The 17,888-nt window shown below is 42.6% G+C and overlaps 1 protein-coding gene across 6 annotated transcripts in view; it reads right to left on the bottom strand.

Moving 5' to 3' along the window:
- LOC138173824 (ena/VASP-like protein) overlaps positions 1–17,888 on the bottom strand; it is a 285,363-nt gene that overhangs the window by 20,350 nt on the left and 247,125 nt on the right. For all 6 annotated transcript variants that reach the window (XM_069103916.1, XM_069103918.1, XM_069103919.1 and 3 more), the window contains exons 4-8: positions 13,675–13,738; positions 5,635–5,696; positions 1,872–2,104; positions 857–978; positions 422–482 (exon numbers count right to left, since the gene is read on the bottom strand). In XM_069103916.1, the coding sequence (XP_068960017.1) occupies positions 422–482; positions 857–978; positions 1,872–2,104; positions 5,635–5,696; positions 13,675–13,738 (542 nt within the window). The remainder of the gene's footprint in view (positions 1–421; positions 483–856; positions 979–1,871; positions 2,105–5,634; positions 5,697–13,674; positions 13,739–17,888) is intronic.

Here is a 17,888-nt window from a genome sequence, read left to right as displayed (position 1 = left end):
ATAGCACTATAAACTGTCTTTTCGTAGTGACTGTGTCTTAACCAAGCTTTTTATCTCTTCTGGTGCCTAAAAACTGGACACTAAATGAATCATATATCTTTGGAGTTGGAAAGATATAGACTGACTTGTCATACCTCCTACACAACAGGTCATAGGACTGAGGATTTAGTACCAGAAGGGCCTTTAACCCAAGGTCTTCTTCTGAAGGATGAAGACACTGAAACCAGAGGAAGAAAGTGACTTATATGAGGCCAACCAACTAGTAAGAAGAGATGAGACTGAGAAGACTGGGAAGAACCCAGTTTTCCTGATTTATAAGTTTGGGGATCTTTCTCCTATGCATACCATATTGCCTTTGTTTTTGTTTAGTGGGATGGAATTGACTTATAGAAGTCCCATAGGAGACAGTGTTAATGCTTACGGTTTGGCTTTCATCTTCCTTTCTATCTGCTGGCTTGTCGGTCTGGGATGCTGCTTTTCTCCTAGGGACAGGAAAAGAGAGATAGTGCATATCAATCACTCCAAATTCTTGCATAATCACACCCTATTAGGACACTCCAGGCTTCAAGTTTCCTCTGTGGGTGGCCACAGTTTGGGGAAGGTCCTGGTCATGCCATCTCTCAGGGCTAAGTTTCTCATGGGTAAGGTATACAAAATGATATAAGAGTTTAGTCAACCAGCAACCAGGCTCCTCAGGGACCCCTGCCTTTTTAGCCTTATATCATATTATAGCTGCCACACAATCTATGCATTAGTCAAACTGGAGTGATGCCCCAGGAGCGGGGCTGGAGTGTGGGTACCACTGAGGGGAGGGGGTGCTGCTCCCAAGATCCCACAGGGCCAGGAGCCCACAAACCTCTTGGCCAGCAGTTTGTTCATTTCTTCCATGAGGCCTCCCCCGCCACCACCACTGCTCGTCCGGTTGGCTTCTGACTTCGAAGTTCCACTGGGACTGGAAATCCCAGAGCCATCATCTGGCTAAAGACAGAGAAGATAATGCTCCAGGGGCCAAGAGCATGGGGCCTGAGGGTGGGGTAAGAGGAGGGGGAGTAGTACTGGCGAGAGAAGTTATTGGAGACCCCCCATTAAAACTATGGAATGTCATAATTGGAAGGGACCTTAGAATCATAGAACATAGAACATAAGCTGCAATGAACTTTAGTGATCACCCAGTCCAATTGACTCATTGTATAGAAGAGCAAATAGGCTCAGAAGAGGACAGGGACTTAATAAGATCATAGATTTAGAACCCCTTCATTTTACAGATGAGAAAACTGAGGCCCGGAGAAGTTAAGTCACACAGTAAGTTCCTGAGGCAGTTAGTAAGTATCCCAGGTTTTCCTGGCTCCAAATCTGGCAAGCAAGAGGTAGAATGAACAATGGAACTTTGTCCAGCCAGCAGCCTACTGAACTGTGAGGGGATGCTGCAGAGGGGACAAGCATCTCCTGGGCAGAGGATGGAGAACACAGATCCCAACTGAACCTTCAGCAGTAGGGAGCAGCCAGGCTCCACAGAGCCATGGGATGTCAGAGCTGAAAGGGCCCTCAGAGACCACCTGGTCTCATGCACCCATTTTAGAGAAGAGGAAACTGAGTCCCAGAGAGGTTGTGACCTACCTGAGGTTACACAGATAGTGTAATGGGTTTCCAATCCAGATTCTCTGACAACATACCCAGTGCTTTTTCTATTTCAACCCATTTTACAGAGGAGAAAACTGAGAAGAAATGTCTTGCTAAGGTCTCGCAGTGAGTTAGTTTAACATTCTCCAACTATATATCCTTCCTGAAGTTCTTTTGGAAAATTTATAGGGAGATGGGAAAAGGAGGAACCAGGCAGGGCTAGTTTTCACACAGCAAATTCCCCTACTTACCCGCTGGACCCTCCGCAGTTTTGCACCTGCCAGTGCTGCCGCGAGTCCAGATACAGAAGCATCGTCATGGATGGCGCTTTGCACCCCACTTACTGGCAGAGGTGGTGGTGGTGGTGGTGGTGCTGCCCCTGTGAGTGGAGGGGGCACTGGTGGGGGTGGGGGTGGGGGTGGCCCTCCTGAAGGGACAGGGGCAGTGGCTGTGGATGAGGGATGTCCTGGTGGGAGGATGGGACCTGTGAACATGAAAATACCTGGTCAGTGATGCAAAGCTCCTTCAACATTTCCATCCTGTTCTCTCTCCCAAGTGGGGGCTTTGCCCATCCCTGAATCCCTGGGAAAGACCCTGGAAGGTCAAATTTCCCTTCTGAGAAATGAGAAGTATTTTAAGAGCAACCTCTTTTAAGAAGCGTTCTGAGATCTCTCCTTCCCCTCCTCTACCACTCCTTTTTTTCTCACTTCTCAGAATGTAGGGACAGAGGATGAACAGTAATAACAAGACTATTAATAACAATAGTAATAGCTTACATTTTTAGAGTCCTTCAAATTTTATAAAGCAAACCACCTCCCAACAACCCTAAGGTAGGTAGCCCAAATATTCCTATCCTCATTTTACAGATGCAGAGACTGAGACTCAAAGAGATATGACCCGTCCAGAATCACCCATTTAGTAAGTACAGGCCCAGGCCTCTCAATTCCAGTGATCTTTTCATCCTACCACACAGTCTTCCTATTATCATAAACTTGCTTACATGTTGTTGGTTGTGAATTACAATTTTTTTTTGTTCCAATTATGTCTCCCTAGCAGGAGGGCAATAAATAAAATAGTCAATGAACATTTATCGGGTACCTACTATGTGCCAGGCCCTATGCTTTAAGTTCTGAGGATACAAATATAAAAAAAAAGAAAGCTTTTCTTCTCAAAGATCTTATGGTAAAATAAAGGAAGATAACACACAAAAGGAAATTGAAAGGTGGGGGGTGTGTGTGCAAGGTCATGGTGGATAAATTCTACAATATTAGTCAGGTGGGAAGCGAGGAGATAGAATTAATAAGCTCTTTGAATGTAGGCTCTTTTATAGACTTGTATCTGTCCAAAGTGCCTAGTACGGTGTTAGGTAGGCAGTGGCTATTGGTCCCACCCAGAGGATGTTAAGATGGTTACTTGGTCGTGAGTACAATGGTAACAGATGTTTGGAACATGGAGATAGACAAAAAGGCACAGAAATTCCTAGGAGAGCATGTACTGTATGAAGATGTCTGCAAGTGGGTAAATGGCTTATAAAAGAATTGTAGGATATCAGTGCCGGAAGGAACCTTAGAATGAAAGAATGTAAGCATGAAAGCTGGAAGGACCATTAGAATTATAGGGGATGGAATATCACATCAGGAAGGAGTCTTAAAATCAGAATGTTCTATGTTGCAGCAGTAAAGGACTTTATACTTATAAAATTATAGATTATCATATAATTATAAAATATATATTTCATATTATTATATTATATATGATATAATATATTATACTATTATTTGGTTATAGAACTATCAATTATCATAACTGGAAGGAGTGTCAGAATCCAGGCCTTAAAATCATATGACATAGTACATCAGAGCTAGAAGGGACCTAGAGATAATCTAGTTCAACACTGTTACTTTACAGATAAGGAAACTGAGGCCCAGAGGATTGAAGTGTCCTATTCAAGATCATACAAAATAAATGCAGGAGCTGACAAAAACTAGAACTAAGGTTTTCTGACTCAGCCCTATACACCCTGAGAATGTTAACTGGATGAATTCTGCTTAGTAAAGTTTAAGTTTTGTGTGCCTTATGGGACTAGAAATATTTGAAAATGGAGACATATAATAAATGAGATATTAATATGTCTCAAGTTTATTTTTTATTTTTTTAGGAGGAAATTGGGGTTAAATGACTTGCCCAGGGTCATACAAATCACTATGATCCCAGGGGAAAGTACTGGGAAAGTCCAAAAGAGGGAAGAATCCCATAGAAGGCAGGATTTTCATCTTGCTATTATCTAGTATATTGCCTGTGGGTATGTGTTTAGTAAATGTTTTGTTGATTAATTGATTCTTGCTGAAGAACAGATCACAGAGAAACATCATGGAGGAGGTAGCATTTGATCTTGATATTGAAGGATATTTGGATTTCATAAGACCCAGTTCAACAGGGAAAGGGAATTTGGCACAGGACTGAACAGGAGCAAAGGCAAGAAACTGGAAAGTCTAGGATGCAAGCTGGATACCTTGAATTCCCCAGGATAGAAGCATATGTGAAGGAGGACCAGAGGGCCCCAAAGCAGCAAAGGCAGGAGGTTGGAGTCAGATCATGAAGGGCTTTCAATGCAAGCATAAGTAGCATGGGCTTTATTTTTTATGTAAAAGGGAGCCATAGAAAAGTTTTGAGCAGGGGAGTGACATGAACAGGCCTGTGTTTTAAGAAGATAACTGGCAACACATATAGGATGGACTGGAGAGGGGGAGAAACTGAAAGAACAGAAGTTGGTGAGGAGACTGTTACAAGAGGCCAGTAAGAGGTGATGAGAGCTTGGTCTAAGATAGAGTGGAGACATGAGTCCTTGCCTTCAAGTAGCTTATATTCTAGTTGAGGTTCTAATATATATAGTTGATGCATACTGTAGACTTGCATAGTTTCCCAAAGTGGGTGATACTGGCCCGTAGGGGGCACTGGAAAGATCTGGGGGGGGGCAGTAGTAGCCTTGGGTGCAATTGGAAGGTGTTGAATAATAATAAAGGGGTGGTAGAAGCATAAAGAAAGAAGAGAATATAAGAACATTTTGAAAAACTTTTCATACATCTGTTGTGCAACAGAGTTGAAGTCGTAATGATCACATTATTTTCCAAATAAACACATAAAATGCAAGTTATAACCAATCAGTGGTCAAGTCTGACAACAGGTCTTAACAAGCAAGTGTTGGCAGGTGAGCATATCCCTTATTGTCAGGAAGTCCAGCATGCATTGGCAAGAATATGTAATGACTTGGTTACAATATGATACTATATGGTTACATACATGATGGAATATTGCATCATCAAAATTTCAATGCAGAAAATCCCCCACAAATTTACAATAAATTATTAAATTTAAGATGCATCATTTAAAAAATATATTTTATATTTTTTTGAAATGACAAAAAAAAAATGTTAAAGGGTTAAAGAAAGTAGATTGCCAGGGGGGTGCTGAGTAATTTTTTTTTTTAAAGGGGTGGTAGGCCAAATAAGATTGGGAACCTCTGTTGTAGAGTCTACAGTATAGACTAGGAGATACCATGAGGCCTGCGTTAAGCACTGGGTCTAAAGATGGGATGCTGTGTGCCTTGGGAGCTCAGAGAAGGGACATGTCTCTGTGGCCAGGGGCCATCTGAGGGAACTTCTGGTAGGAAGTGCCTCCTGAGATGAATAGGTCAGTATTCTATAGGGAAGACTGACCAACTTAGGTTTCTCCCTCTCTGCTTCCCTCCAAGCTTTGGAAAAGCCCATACCATCTTCTTCACAAGGACTTGCAGAGCTGAAGGGGCCTCAGAGATCATATTCTCCAGATGAGAAGACTGAGGCCTAGAGGTAGGAAGCAGCAGGGCCAAAATCTGAACCTGGGCCCTGTGACTCCAAATCCTGTGCTTTCTGCAACAACACTCTTCTTGTGTTCACTAGAAAACCAAGCCCTAGAGAGGAGGGAGGCCAGGGCAAAGTATTGGTGGATGGCCTCTCCACTCCAGACCTTCCTTACCCGGAGTTGAGGTTCTTCTCTCCAAGGACTCCTGTCGCTGTTGCTGTTGTTCCATCACTTGCCTGGAAGAAAGAGAACAGTTGAGGTTTGTGTCCTGTCTCTGCCCTAAACCAAGGGTGGGGAACGTGCGGCCTTGAGGCCACATATGGCTCTCTAGGTCCTCAAGTGCAGTCCTTGACTGAATCCAAACTTCACAGAACAAATCCTGTTAATAAAAGGTATCACCTCCCCACCACCGCATACCAAGCATCAACATAATTTATTTTTATGTCCTTGTGACATAGACTCAAGAGAACAGTGTGAAAATTGGGCAAGAGGGGATAGTGTGGTGGAAAAAACATTGGATTTGGAGCCAGAAAACCTGTATGTGAATCCCAGCTCTTCCCCTTCTGACCTATGTGGCCTTAGACAAAGGAGATTATTTCAAATCTCTAGGTCTTTCCCCCTTTTATCTCTAAAATGAGGGAGTTGAACTGGTACTTGATAATTTCTAAGGTCCTTGACAACACTACAGCCAACAAAGGAGAACATAAATTCTAAGTATCTATTTCAGGGGTGGGGAATCTGTGGGTTTTTATTATTAAATTTTTATTTTAATATTTAATGATAAAATAAATATTTATTATTAAAGTCCTTTTATAAAAGGGATCTGTTCTGTCAAGTTTGTATTCAGCTAAAGGGTTGCACTTGAGGACTTAGAGGGCCACATGTGGCCTCCAGGCTCTAGGTTCCCCACCCATTTCAATTTTAAAGAAGCAGCACAATTAAAAAAAAAAACATGAGGGAAGAGGTTTGGATCCTTGATTTCACTGGTGTGGGATATTCCTGGTGAGGAATTCCTACCAATGAAGGTTGACAACTGCCCTGCAGTTAGAGATTTTCCCAGGAACATTGAGAGGTTAAATGACTTGCCCAACCTGGCACAGCCAGTATTTGTCAGTGGTGGGACTTGAATCCAGATCTCTGAGGCCACTGCTCTATCCATTATGCCAGTGTCTCTCAATTAGTTTAATATAGTGGGGGAAAATACTCAACTGGGAGCCACGAATCCATGGTTTGAGTCCTAGCTCTACCACTTACTAGCTATGTGAATTTGAGGGAGTCATTTGATTTCTCTGGATCTTAAGTTTTCTTATTTGCCAAATGGGGATCTCCTTCTGGGACTGATCAAAGGATATGATAAATGTGAAAGAACTATGTAATTTATCAAACATTACTAGAACATAAAGTGATACTATTAAATACTTCAAAAGACCTAAGTCCAACTCTCTAGGTAATGAGGTGGATTGGTGAGTACAGTGTTGGACCTGGATCCAGGAAGATCTGAGTTCAAATCTGGTCTCAGATACTTACTAGCTGCATGACCCTGGGTGACTCACTTACCCTCTATCTGCCTCATTTTCCTATAAGGATTATATAGCACCTTCTTGTTAGGAACATCAAATGAAGGAATATCAATAAAGTGTTTTTTCAAACCTTAAATGCTATATAGTTGCTAGCTACCATCATCATCATCATCATCATTATCACTGACCTCATCTTATAAAGGAGAAAAAATGAGAACTCCTGCTCTACAGCTTTTAACTCTTCTTTGTGGCTACTGAAGTACTAGTTTCACTTTTTTCACTAGCTCCTGGTGTGACCTTGAACAAGTAACTTGGTCTCCCTAAGCCTCAGTTTTCTCCTATATAAAAATGAGGGGTGGCCTAGATGAGACGCTGACATTTCCTTTCCACTGAACCATCACAGATGGTCTTTATGAGTCGCTTTGGCTGACAAAAATTTGTCACCTAGAAGCCACCATTCTAGGGGTGAGCTCCCTGTCTTCTGAGACATCAGGCCCGTATTTGAAGTCCTTCCAGTTTGGGAGGACTTTCCAGGGCTTTTCCTCTTCAGGGCATAGAGTCAGAGAACCCAGAGTCAACTCCATGCCAAGACAAGCCATTGGACAAGAATCCCATTATGCTGCTATTAATTTATAAGCAATCATTTTTAAGTTCCTGAATGACTCAGTCCCTCAGTTCTAGAACTTGCTACCTATGTAACCTTGGATACAGCATCATCCTGGGGAGGAAGGTGTGAAGCAGCAGTTGAGCATGAACACCAAACAACTCATAGAACACAGAGTCAGAATTGGAATGAGCCTTAGAATTTTAGAATGGAGGATGTTAGATGGAGAAGGACCTTAGAGGCCTTCTAGTCCAGTCCCTTTATTTTGCAGAGGAGGGGATTAAATCACCACAGGGATGAAGTAACCTGGCTGAGGGCATGGCCAAGCCAAATGACACAGCTGTCCTGACTTGGGCACTGCTGTATTTCCTACTATATCCAGGTCCAGCCCAAGTTAATGAAGTCGTCTCAGCTGTGTCATGAATATTCTGTATGGCTGTGAAAAAAAATCACTTTGGTCTCTGTGGACCTCAGTTTCTTCCTTTTTATAAAACAACAGAGTTAGACCTAATAATTTCCAGTGTCTCTCTTAACTGATATTCTGTGATTAAATTGAGGCAATGTGAACGGTATGGTGGAGAGAGTATTGGATTTGGGATCTTGGTTCAATCCCAGCTATGTTACTGACTCCCTGTGTGACCCAGAGGAAACCCCTCGACCTCTCTGAGCCTTGGTTTTCTCATCTGTGAGAAATGAAGGGTTGTCCTGTTGCTCTATTGTGTCTGACTCAATGTGAACCCTTGGACATTCTTGGCAAAGATACTGGAGTTGTTTGCCATTTCCTTTTCCAGTATGTCCCCATTTTATAGATGAGCAACAGAGGGATATAAGGGTTAAGTGACTTGCCTAGGGTCACACAGCTAATAAGTGTCTGAGGTCAGATATGAATTCATATCTTCCTGACTCCAGATCTGGCACTCTACCCACTGTGCCATCTAGCTGCCTGAAGGGTTGCCCTTTGTGGTGGGCTGATGTCTGAGTCAGGAACACCTGGGTTCAAGTCTACCCTCAGTCACGTACTACCTATGTGACTACAGTTGGAGAGAAGAAATGATCCGCCCCTTTAACTATGGCTGCCCCCTCACTCTACATGCCCTCTCTTCTGATCCCACCCCATTCTACTGTCCAGCCTCTCTTTTCACATCCCAGGCCCCTCCTTACGACTAGAAGTTACAAAGAGTTATGTGTGTTCATTTATGTAAAGAAATTACTACCTGGGGAATTCCCAAGGATGAAATCCCAGAACCAAACAAATCCACCACACGAAAAATGGAGAGGGAATAGCTTCTGAATTGGAAGCAGGGGTTCCGAGTTCCAATGTTGACTCTACTTGACCCTGGCCAAATCGTATTTCCTCCTTTTTGGGCCTCATTTCCTATTCTGTAAACCAAGAGGCCTGGACTAGATATCGCTAAGCTCTTTGCTAACATTAATTTTTCATGATTCTCAACAATGGGGTCAGTGGGAGGGGAGGGTTATCAGATGACAATTTTCCTTGTTTCCCCCTGCTTTATGAGCCCTGGAATTTGGAGAACACCCACTAGAGGGCCCTTCACCCACAGGAACAGGCGACAAAGTCCCCAAGAAGCCCCTTTACTGCCAGACTCTTGATCTGGTCCTTGATTGAAATCAAAATTCACCAAAGAGCAAAACCAGTGCCCAAGTCAGATATGCAGCTGGTGTAATTAATGAGTGTGAAGGATCTAAGTCTTTGGGGCAGTGAAATCTAGTCATCTCCAGAATTAAATTAATAATATTAAATTAAAATGATTAAAAACTCAGATGAATTCCAGAGGGAGTTTGATAGAGGGGAAAGATCCCTGGGTCTGAATTCTGGCTTGGCTACTTACTAGCTTTGTGATCTCAAAGTGAGTCACTTAAGAATTCAGTTTTCTCACCAGTAAAATGATTCAGACCTGTATCTGTACAGGGAGTTACTATACAGGTATACAGCCCTCTAAGGATGAAGTCACCAACTTGTGAAACTGGCGCACTTGACATCTTTGGGCCTCAGTTTTCTCATTTGTAAAATGAGAGGGTCAGAGTAGATCAAGGTCTCTGAAGTCCATATGTTCTAAAATTCTGAGGTTGGGAAGAGACCTCTGAGATCATCTAGCCCAATTCTATCATTGTCCAGAGGAAGAAATCAGGACTCAGAGATTGAAGTAGCTCAAGGTCACGCAGTCAGCGGCAGTTAGGACCATAATCCAGGTGCCCTGGAGAAGTAAGGCATTCCTAACAATTAGAGCAGTTCACTAATAGAATGGACTGCCTTGACAGGGAGTGAGCAGGCACCCTGTTACTGGAGGTGCTCAACGACTGTAAAGTGACTTATTAGGGATATTGTAGATGGGATGCCTTCATTGGGAGGGGGAGGACTGGTCATCTCCACATCATGCTGCCTCCAGTCATCATCCTTGTCCTCCGATTGTGATGGAGGGAGGGGAGGACTCTCTCATTGGGACACTGGTCCCTAAGAGGTGACCTTTTTTGCCTTATCTTGACTAGAACTAGGTCTCCATGTCACTTCCTTCCAAGTATACCCACTTTCCCCCACTTTCTAGCTTCCTTTTATGTGGCCTCTCAGGTTTCTTAAGTGACTTGCCTAAAGTGGTTTGATGCCGGAGTGGTTTGCCATTATTTCCTTCTCCAGCTCATTACACAGATGGGGAAACCGAGGCAAACAGGGTTAAATGACTTGCCCAGGGTTACACAGCTACTAAGTGTTTGTGGCCGAATTGGAGCTCAGATCCTCCTGATTATAGGGCCAGTGCTCTATCCATTGAACCACCTAGTTACTCCTCTCTCATTTCCTATTTTTTCTTTTTTGCTTTTTGGAGGGCAGTTGGGGTTAAGTGACTTGTCCAAGGTCACACGGCTAGTTTTTGTGTTAAGTGTCTGAGGTCAGATTTGAACTCAGGTACTCCTGACTCCAGGGCCAGTGCTCTATTCACTGTGCCACCTAGCCGCCCACCTCTCTCATTTCTTAAGAGTCTATGGTTCCATGATTATCCTTACTGCCTTCGCTTGGAACTGGCCCTCTTCACACTGAGGACCACATTACTGATAAGAAGGGCAGCTAGGTGGCGTAATGGTTAGAGCACAAGCCCTGGAATCAGGAGGGCCTGAGTTCAAATTTGGTCTCAGACATTTACTACCTGTGTGACCCTGAGCAAGTTACTTTGTTTTCTTCAGTTTCCTCATCTGCAAAATGATCTGGAGGAAGAAATGGCAAACCACTCTAGTATCTTTGCCAAGAAATCCCAAAAAGAGTCATGAAAAATTGGGCATAATTGAAAAACAACCCAATAATAAGAACAACAAATTCTTCTTAAGAGACATTTGGTTTGGATTATAGCAGATCAGTGGCAGAGACAGGGTGACCCCAAGGGTAGAGTTTTTCCTCCCTCCAAGCATTTTCTTTTTGATCTTAAAAATACTGTTTCTAAGTGCATCCTTAGCCTGTGGCTATTTGGAAAGGGAGGCTGAGCTTATCTAAAACTTCACAGAGATTGGTTAATTTTGGCACACCTGCCTCACAGCATTGTTGTGTGTGTTTATTTGGATAAATAAATGACCCAGTTAGCATCATGGCTGGTGGAGGATGTGACAAGTAGTCTTTGGGCCTGGTTTGTATTATTTGAAAATCTTCCATTTGCCAGTGCTGAGGGGAAGGAACCCAATTCTCCCACTTTGAAAACCTACAGACAACTTCCCCTCTAGATTGGGAAACTGGGGTGAATAATCTAATAAGTAGAGTGATATAATGGTGATAGCTAGAGCTTGTATGAAGCCTTATTCCACATTCATTATTTCAGAAGGGCCTCAATCAGTTCTGTGATGCAGCTAAGATGGGAAACAGAGGCACAGAAAGGTTAATCCATGGCCAGAACTTGTCTCCTGAAAGCACTCATAACCATAAAGAATTCTTGTTATAGTCAGCTCTAATTAACCTATATTTAGCCAAGTGGTGTATAGATTTAGATGAATATAATCTGTTCTTCACCCCTTAGTAGCTATGTGACCCTGAACAAGTCACTTAACTCTTTTTGCCTCAGTTTCCTCATCTGCAAAAAGAGCTGGAGGAGGAAATGGCAAATCACTCCAGTATAGATTTAGATGGATCTAATCTGGGTTTTTTTCCCCCTTTGCAGCTAGTTGTCTATACTTCAGAACTATAACTTCATTCATCTATTCCTTTTTTTTTTTTGCCTTTTGGAGAGCAATTGGGGTTAAGTAACTTGCCCAAGGTTACATGGCTAGTTTTTTTTTTTGTGTGGGTGTTAAGTGTTTGAGGCTGGAACCAAACTCAGGACCTCCTGACTCCCGGGCTGGCGCTTTACTCACTGTGCCACCTAGCCGCCCCCATCCATTCTTTCATACATCCATTCAATAAATGTTGCTTAAGTGCTAGGAACTGTGGAAGGCAGGGAGGTACAAGAATGAAAAAAATAGGTTCTATCCCTGCCTTCTAATAAAAGTAGTAAGGCATGAAACAGTGTGAGACTTGATGTCAGGAGCCTTGGTTATGAATCTTAGATACTTGTAAGCTATGTACTCAAGGGCATGACACTGTTCTCCTCTCGCAGCCTCAGTTCCTCTTCCTGTAAGATGGGAATATATGGTGCTTGGGGGGAAAGTGTTTTCCAAAATTCAATAGACATTCGAGCTACTATTAGTACTAATAGTACTCACTAAGAGTGAGTCCTGAAAGAAAATCAATGACAGAACATTAGAACTGGGAAGGGCCCTTAGCATCTAATTCAATGCTCCCGTTTTACACAGGAAGAAACTGAGGCTCAGGGGGTAAAGAACCTTGCCCAAAGTCATACAGCAAATTAGTTGTACCCTAGTCTACCAAAGTGGAACACAGACCTTCTGACCCCTATCCCAGTGTTCTTCGCACTGCATTCTGCTGATTCTATTGCTTCTGAATCTCCACATGCATTTAGGGGCAGTGGAGTATGGTGAAGGTGTTCTCAAACATTTCCTGCAGTTTAAACAAAACCCCAACACTATTCTTTTTTATGTGTATTAACAAACAACCTTGTTGTTGTTGTTCAGTTGTGTCTGAATCCTTTGAACTTTAGTGGTTTGCCATTTCCTTCTCCAGTGGATTAAGGCAAACAAAAGTTAAGTGACTTCCTCAAGGTCACACAGCTAGTAAGAGTCTGTGGCTGGATTTGAATCCAACTCTTCCTGACTCCAGGCCTGACACTCTATCCACTGAGCCACCTAGCTGCACACAAACAAGCTAAAGTTCATTTATAACCAACAAACAGACTCAGGTGTTCTGAGGTTCCTGGCAGTACAGTTTGAAAAATCCTGGGGTATTAGATAAAAAGGCAGTCTCAGAAATAGGAAAATTATTAACTAGAGATTATATTTAACATAGGAATTTATATTTATATTATATTTAATATAGGAAGATTATTTACTAGAGATTATAAACTAGAGATTAAAGGTTGAGTGAATGAAGTTCTACATCTGACACATACTGTTTGTATGGCATTGGGCAAGTCACTTATCCATCCAATGTCCAAGGTAATTCTCTTGTAAGTTGCAGAACAGGTGCTGAATTTCATTGGTAGAAGGTGTTTGCTTCTCAGGAATTCTTTGCACTAATGAAACCTTCAGTCTAGTTCAAAAACAATTAAAACTATCACTGAAGAAAATGACCCCTACTAAGTTGTATTATCTCCCTTTTACAGATGAAGAAGTTGGGCTACTGAGGGGGTTGTGCTGGGAATATGTGGCAGCCACATGGTACAGTGGGTAGAGTGCCAGATCTGGGATTAGGAGGACCTGAATTCAAATCCGGCCTCAGACACTTACTAGCTGTGTGACCCGAGGCAAGTCATTTAACCCTGTTTGCCTCAGTTTCCTCATCTGTAAAATGAGCTGGAGAAGGAAATGGCAAACCACTCCAGTATCTTTGTCAATAAAACTCCAAAAGGAATCATGAAGAGTCAGACGTGACTGAACAACAACTCCTGACGCCCCATCTATCACTCCATCACTTCCCCAGTACTAGAGTGACTACTTATTGGGTCATCAGACCAGCCAATCCAGCACAGGAGAGCAAGTTACCTTCTTTGGACTTCCATCTCATCAGGAGAAGGGCCATTCTGCACCTGGCGCTGAGAGGGGGGGCCTGTTGGGGAGAGAAGCAGAATTCAAGAATTAGCAAAGTGAAGGCCAAGCTTTGGAGTACCAAGGTTAGAGTATACTTGGGCACTCCTGGACTTGAGAAACACCCGATGTGCTCTTTTATAGAGCATGTTTCTTGAGAGGCCACACAGAGACTACCGTGATCTAAGAAAAGAGACTTTTGTCCTAAAGTTAATCAACAGGTCCATGCTGACCTCAAAACCAGTGAAGGTCTGAGCTGGAAGGGATCTTAGAATCATACATTTCCAGAGCTCAGAGGTCCTTAGAATCCTGGTGTCAGTGTGTCAGAGGCGCAAGAGAACATGGATGCATAGAAATGTGGAATGTCAGAAACATCTTTAGAACCATATAAGATGGAACATCAGAGCTAGAAGGGTCCTTGAATCCTAGAACCAGAGAACCATAGAGCTGGAGAGGATTTTAGATTCATGGAACCACAGAATATTTGAGCTAAAAGCAACTTTAGATATTGTCTGGTAGTCCATTTTATAGATGAAAGAGATGAAAAGGGAAGTGACCCATCTAAAGTCATAGAAGGAAATTAGTAGCAGGGGGTGACACAAATGGCCTGGGCTCAGGGAGAGGGAGGTGGAGCCTCTCCCTCATCCTTACTTGGCTGTCAAACTGATCTTTTTAAAGCACAGGTCATCCCACTACTCAACAAATTCCCGTGGCTTCCTATCATCTTTAGGATCATATATAAAGTTTTCTGCTTGGAATTCAAAGCCATTCATAATTTGGATACCTCCTACACCTCCAGTCATCATAGACCTACCCCTACCTAGCCCCCCCAATTCCCCCATGATCTAGTACACTGACCTCTTTGCTGTTCTCAGACAAAACACTCCATCTTTGGACTCCCAACATTTTTCCCATTCCTGGAATGTTCTCCCTTCTCATATCAAATTCCTGGCTTCCCTGGCTTCCTTTAAGCCTAACTAAAATCCCACTTTCTATAAAAAAATCTTCCCAATCAATCTTAGTGTTAGTGCTTTCCTTCTGAGATTATTTCTAATTCATATATGTATATCTATCTATATGTATATATCTCTGTCTGTCTGTCTGTCTATCTATCTGTCTGTCTGTCTGTCTATCTACCTATCTATCTGTTCATCTACCTAGTTTGTACATAATTGCTTATGTATTTTCTCTCCCATTAGATTCTGAATTCCTTGAGAGCAGGGACTTTTTTTTTTTTTTGGCCTTTCTTGGTATCCCCAGTACTTAGCACAGTACCTGATGTATAATTGGCACTGAATAAATACGTATTGACTGGCTACAAGCTCCATCATTACTATCATACATAATGGGGTCATTTTTGTTTTCTTTTTCCTACTTGGATCAGGATAGGTCCTTTTTAAAGTACTTGGAAAGCGGTAATCTATGTGAACTTGAGAAAATGCTGTTTGTCAAATTAATACAACTTTGAAGTAAGTAATCTCTCAACCTACCATCTATGGTAGGTCTGGGCCCTTGATAAAGACTTTGTGGTCTAAGAGTTATGCTGAATTGACTGCTGGTACTCTATTAAAAAAAACAACATTTTCATAGACATTTTTTTCACTAGATTTTTCTAAACATCCCAGGGAAGGAGACAGGGTTTATTATTGCCATTTAATAGAGGAGAAAAATAAGGCACAGAAAGGTAACTTGCCTTGTAATTGTCATTTTCAGTTGTCTTAATCTTTGTGACCCCAGTTGCAGTTTTCTTGTCAAAAATACTGGAATGGTTTGCTATTTGCTTCTCCAGCTTAGTTTACAGATGAAGAAATTGAGACAAACAAGGTTAAGTGACTTGCTCAGGGTCACACAGCTAGTAAATGTCTGAGGCTGGATTTGAACTCAGGAAGATGGGTCTTTCGGACTCTAGGGATGGAAAATGCTAAGATAATAAATAACTAAGCTCGGATTTAAATCTAGAGCTTCTGACTGATGACTCAATGTAGCTAATGCAATCTTGGGCTGCATTGAGAGGCAGAGTTTCCAAGAACAAGGAGGTGATAGTTCTTCAGTATTTTGGCCTAATTAGACCATATCTAGAATATCATGTTCAGTTCTGGGTTCTAGAGTTTGAGATGGCACCTGGAGAATGTCTAGAGGAGGATAACCAGGATCATGGTGAAGAATCTCAGGTTCACGTGATATGAGAATCAGACGAAAGATCTGGGAAGAGAAGATTCAGGGGAGATGCTATAGCTGCTTTTTCAGGGTTTAAAGGGCTGCTCCGTGGAAGTTTGATATCGGCCCCAGAGAGCAGAACCAGGATTAATGGGTAGAAATCACAAAGAGGCAAATGTCAGCTTAATGTCAGGAAAAACTCCCTAACAATTCAAGCTATCCCAAAGTGGAACAGGTAGCCTTGGGAGGAGGTGGGTTTTCCCTCATGGGAGGGCTTTAAGCTAAGGCTGGATGACCATGGGTCAGGCATGGCATGGTGGGGATACCTTTGGGGTGTGAGTTAGACTTCAAAGTTGCTGAGATTCCTCTAACTCTCAAATTCATCTTGTCCAATTCTCTAATCTTCCAGAAGAAGAAATTGGAGCCCAACACAAAGAGAAAAAACATGCTCATGTTTGTGCAGTGATTAAGAGGCAGAGCTGAATCCAAAACCCAGATGTGGTGAGTCCTGGATGTGGGCTGTCTCCTCTGTACCACTCTGTCTTACACTTTTATCTGGACTGTACAAGTAAGGCGGTTTAGGGCAAGTCATAGCTTTTGTATTTATGGGCCCATTCCACATTTACCATCCAGCTGCTTGGGCACGTCTATCCCTAGTGCCAAAGTAACCCATTGATTTAGTCCATTTGGCTAAAAAGAAACAAAGTTGGACTGATGATTTAGGGCACTCAAACCTGTTTCAAGGCTCTGGCCACAAAAGTCTTTGACAGCTGGTTGATTAAAATTTTAATCTTTCAACCAGAGTAGGGGGTGTGATGTGGTCAGAAGATGGAATTACACAGTCTTAAAGTTGGAATGGATCTTAGAGTATATCTAGTCCAACATGCATCTGGAGAGGAATCTAGGCGGCCTGGTCCTTGGCAGGTGGTCATCCAGTCTTCACTTGGATATCTGTTGTAATGGGCAACCCAATCCCTCCTAGAGCAGATCATTCCACTTTCAGATGGCTCTGATTTTTTTAGGACATTTCTCTTTACCTTAAATCATGTTAAGTCAAGTCAAAAGCATTTATTAAGTGCCCATTGGTGCTGTGTAAACCATGGGCTTGCAAAGAAAGGCAAAAATAAGTCCCTGTTCTCAAGGAGCTCACATTCTAATGGGAAAGACAACAGGCAAGCAACTATATACAAGGAAGCTATATTTAAGATAAGTTGGAGATAATTTCAGAGAGAAGGCATTAAGATTAATGAGGACTGAGAAAGTTTTCTTGCAGAAGCTACCATGTTAGCTAAGATTTAAAAGGAGGTTGGGAGGCCAGGAGATGAAGATGAGGAGGGAAACAGTTCTAGGCATATGGGATAGTCAACAAAAAATACTTTCAGTCAGTAGATGGGACCAAAATGTTTTCCTTTGCAACTGCTCCTGGTTGTGTCCTTTGGGCCAAGCCAACCACATCTAATGCCTCGTTCATCTGATTGCACTTCAAATACCTGAGGATGATGACAGTAATCACAACAATGTCCTCAAGGCTCAATCCACTGTCTATGACATGGGGGAGGGAGGGAAAGGCAAAGAGAGACAGAGATAGACAGAGAGACAGACACAGAGAGAGACAGAGACAGAGAGAGACAGACAGAGAGACAGAGACAGACAGAGACAGACACAGAGAGAGACAGAGACAGAGAGAGACAGAGAGAGAGAGAGATAGAGAGAGAGACAGAGACAGACAGAGAGACAGAGAGAGAGAAAGAGAGAGAGACATAGAGAGAGACAGAGACAGAGATAGACAGAGAGACAGAGACAGACAGAGAGAGACAGAGAGAAAGACAGAGAGACAGAGAGAGAGACAGAGAGACAGAGACAGAGAGAGAGACAGAGATAGAGAGACAGAGATAGACAGAGAGACAGAGACAGACAGACAGAGACAGACAGAGAGACAGAGACAGAGAGAGAGACAGAGACAGGCACAGAGACAGAGGGACAGAGAAAGAGAGAGAGAGAGAGAGAGAGAGAGA

Source organism: Petaurus breviceps, unplaced genomic scaffold (genome assembly GCF_028583685.1).
Source record: "Petaurus breviceps papuanus isolate PSGF00001 unplaced genomic scaffold, PetGlider_PUasm1.0 65, whole genome shotgun sequence".
In the NCBI taxonomy this organism is placed as follows: domain Eukaryota; kingdom Metazoa; phylum Chordata; class Mammalia; order Diprotodontia; family Petauridae; genus Petaurus; species Petaurus breviceps.
Note: the sequence above shows the minus strand (reverse complement) of the source record. Positions and strands in the feature narration are given on the sequence as shown.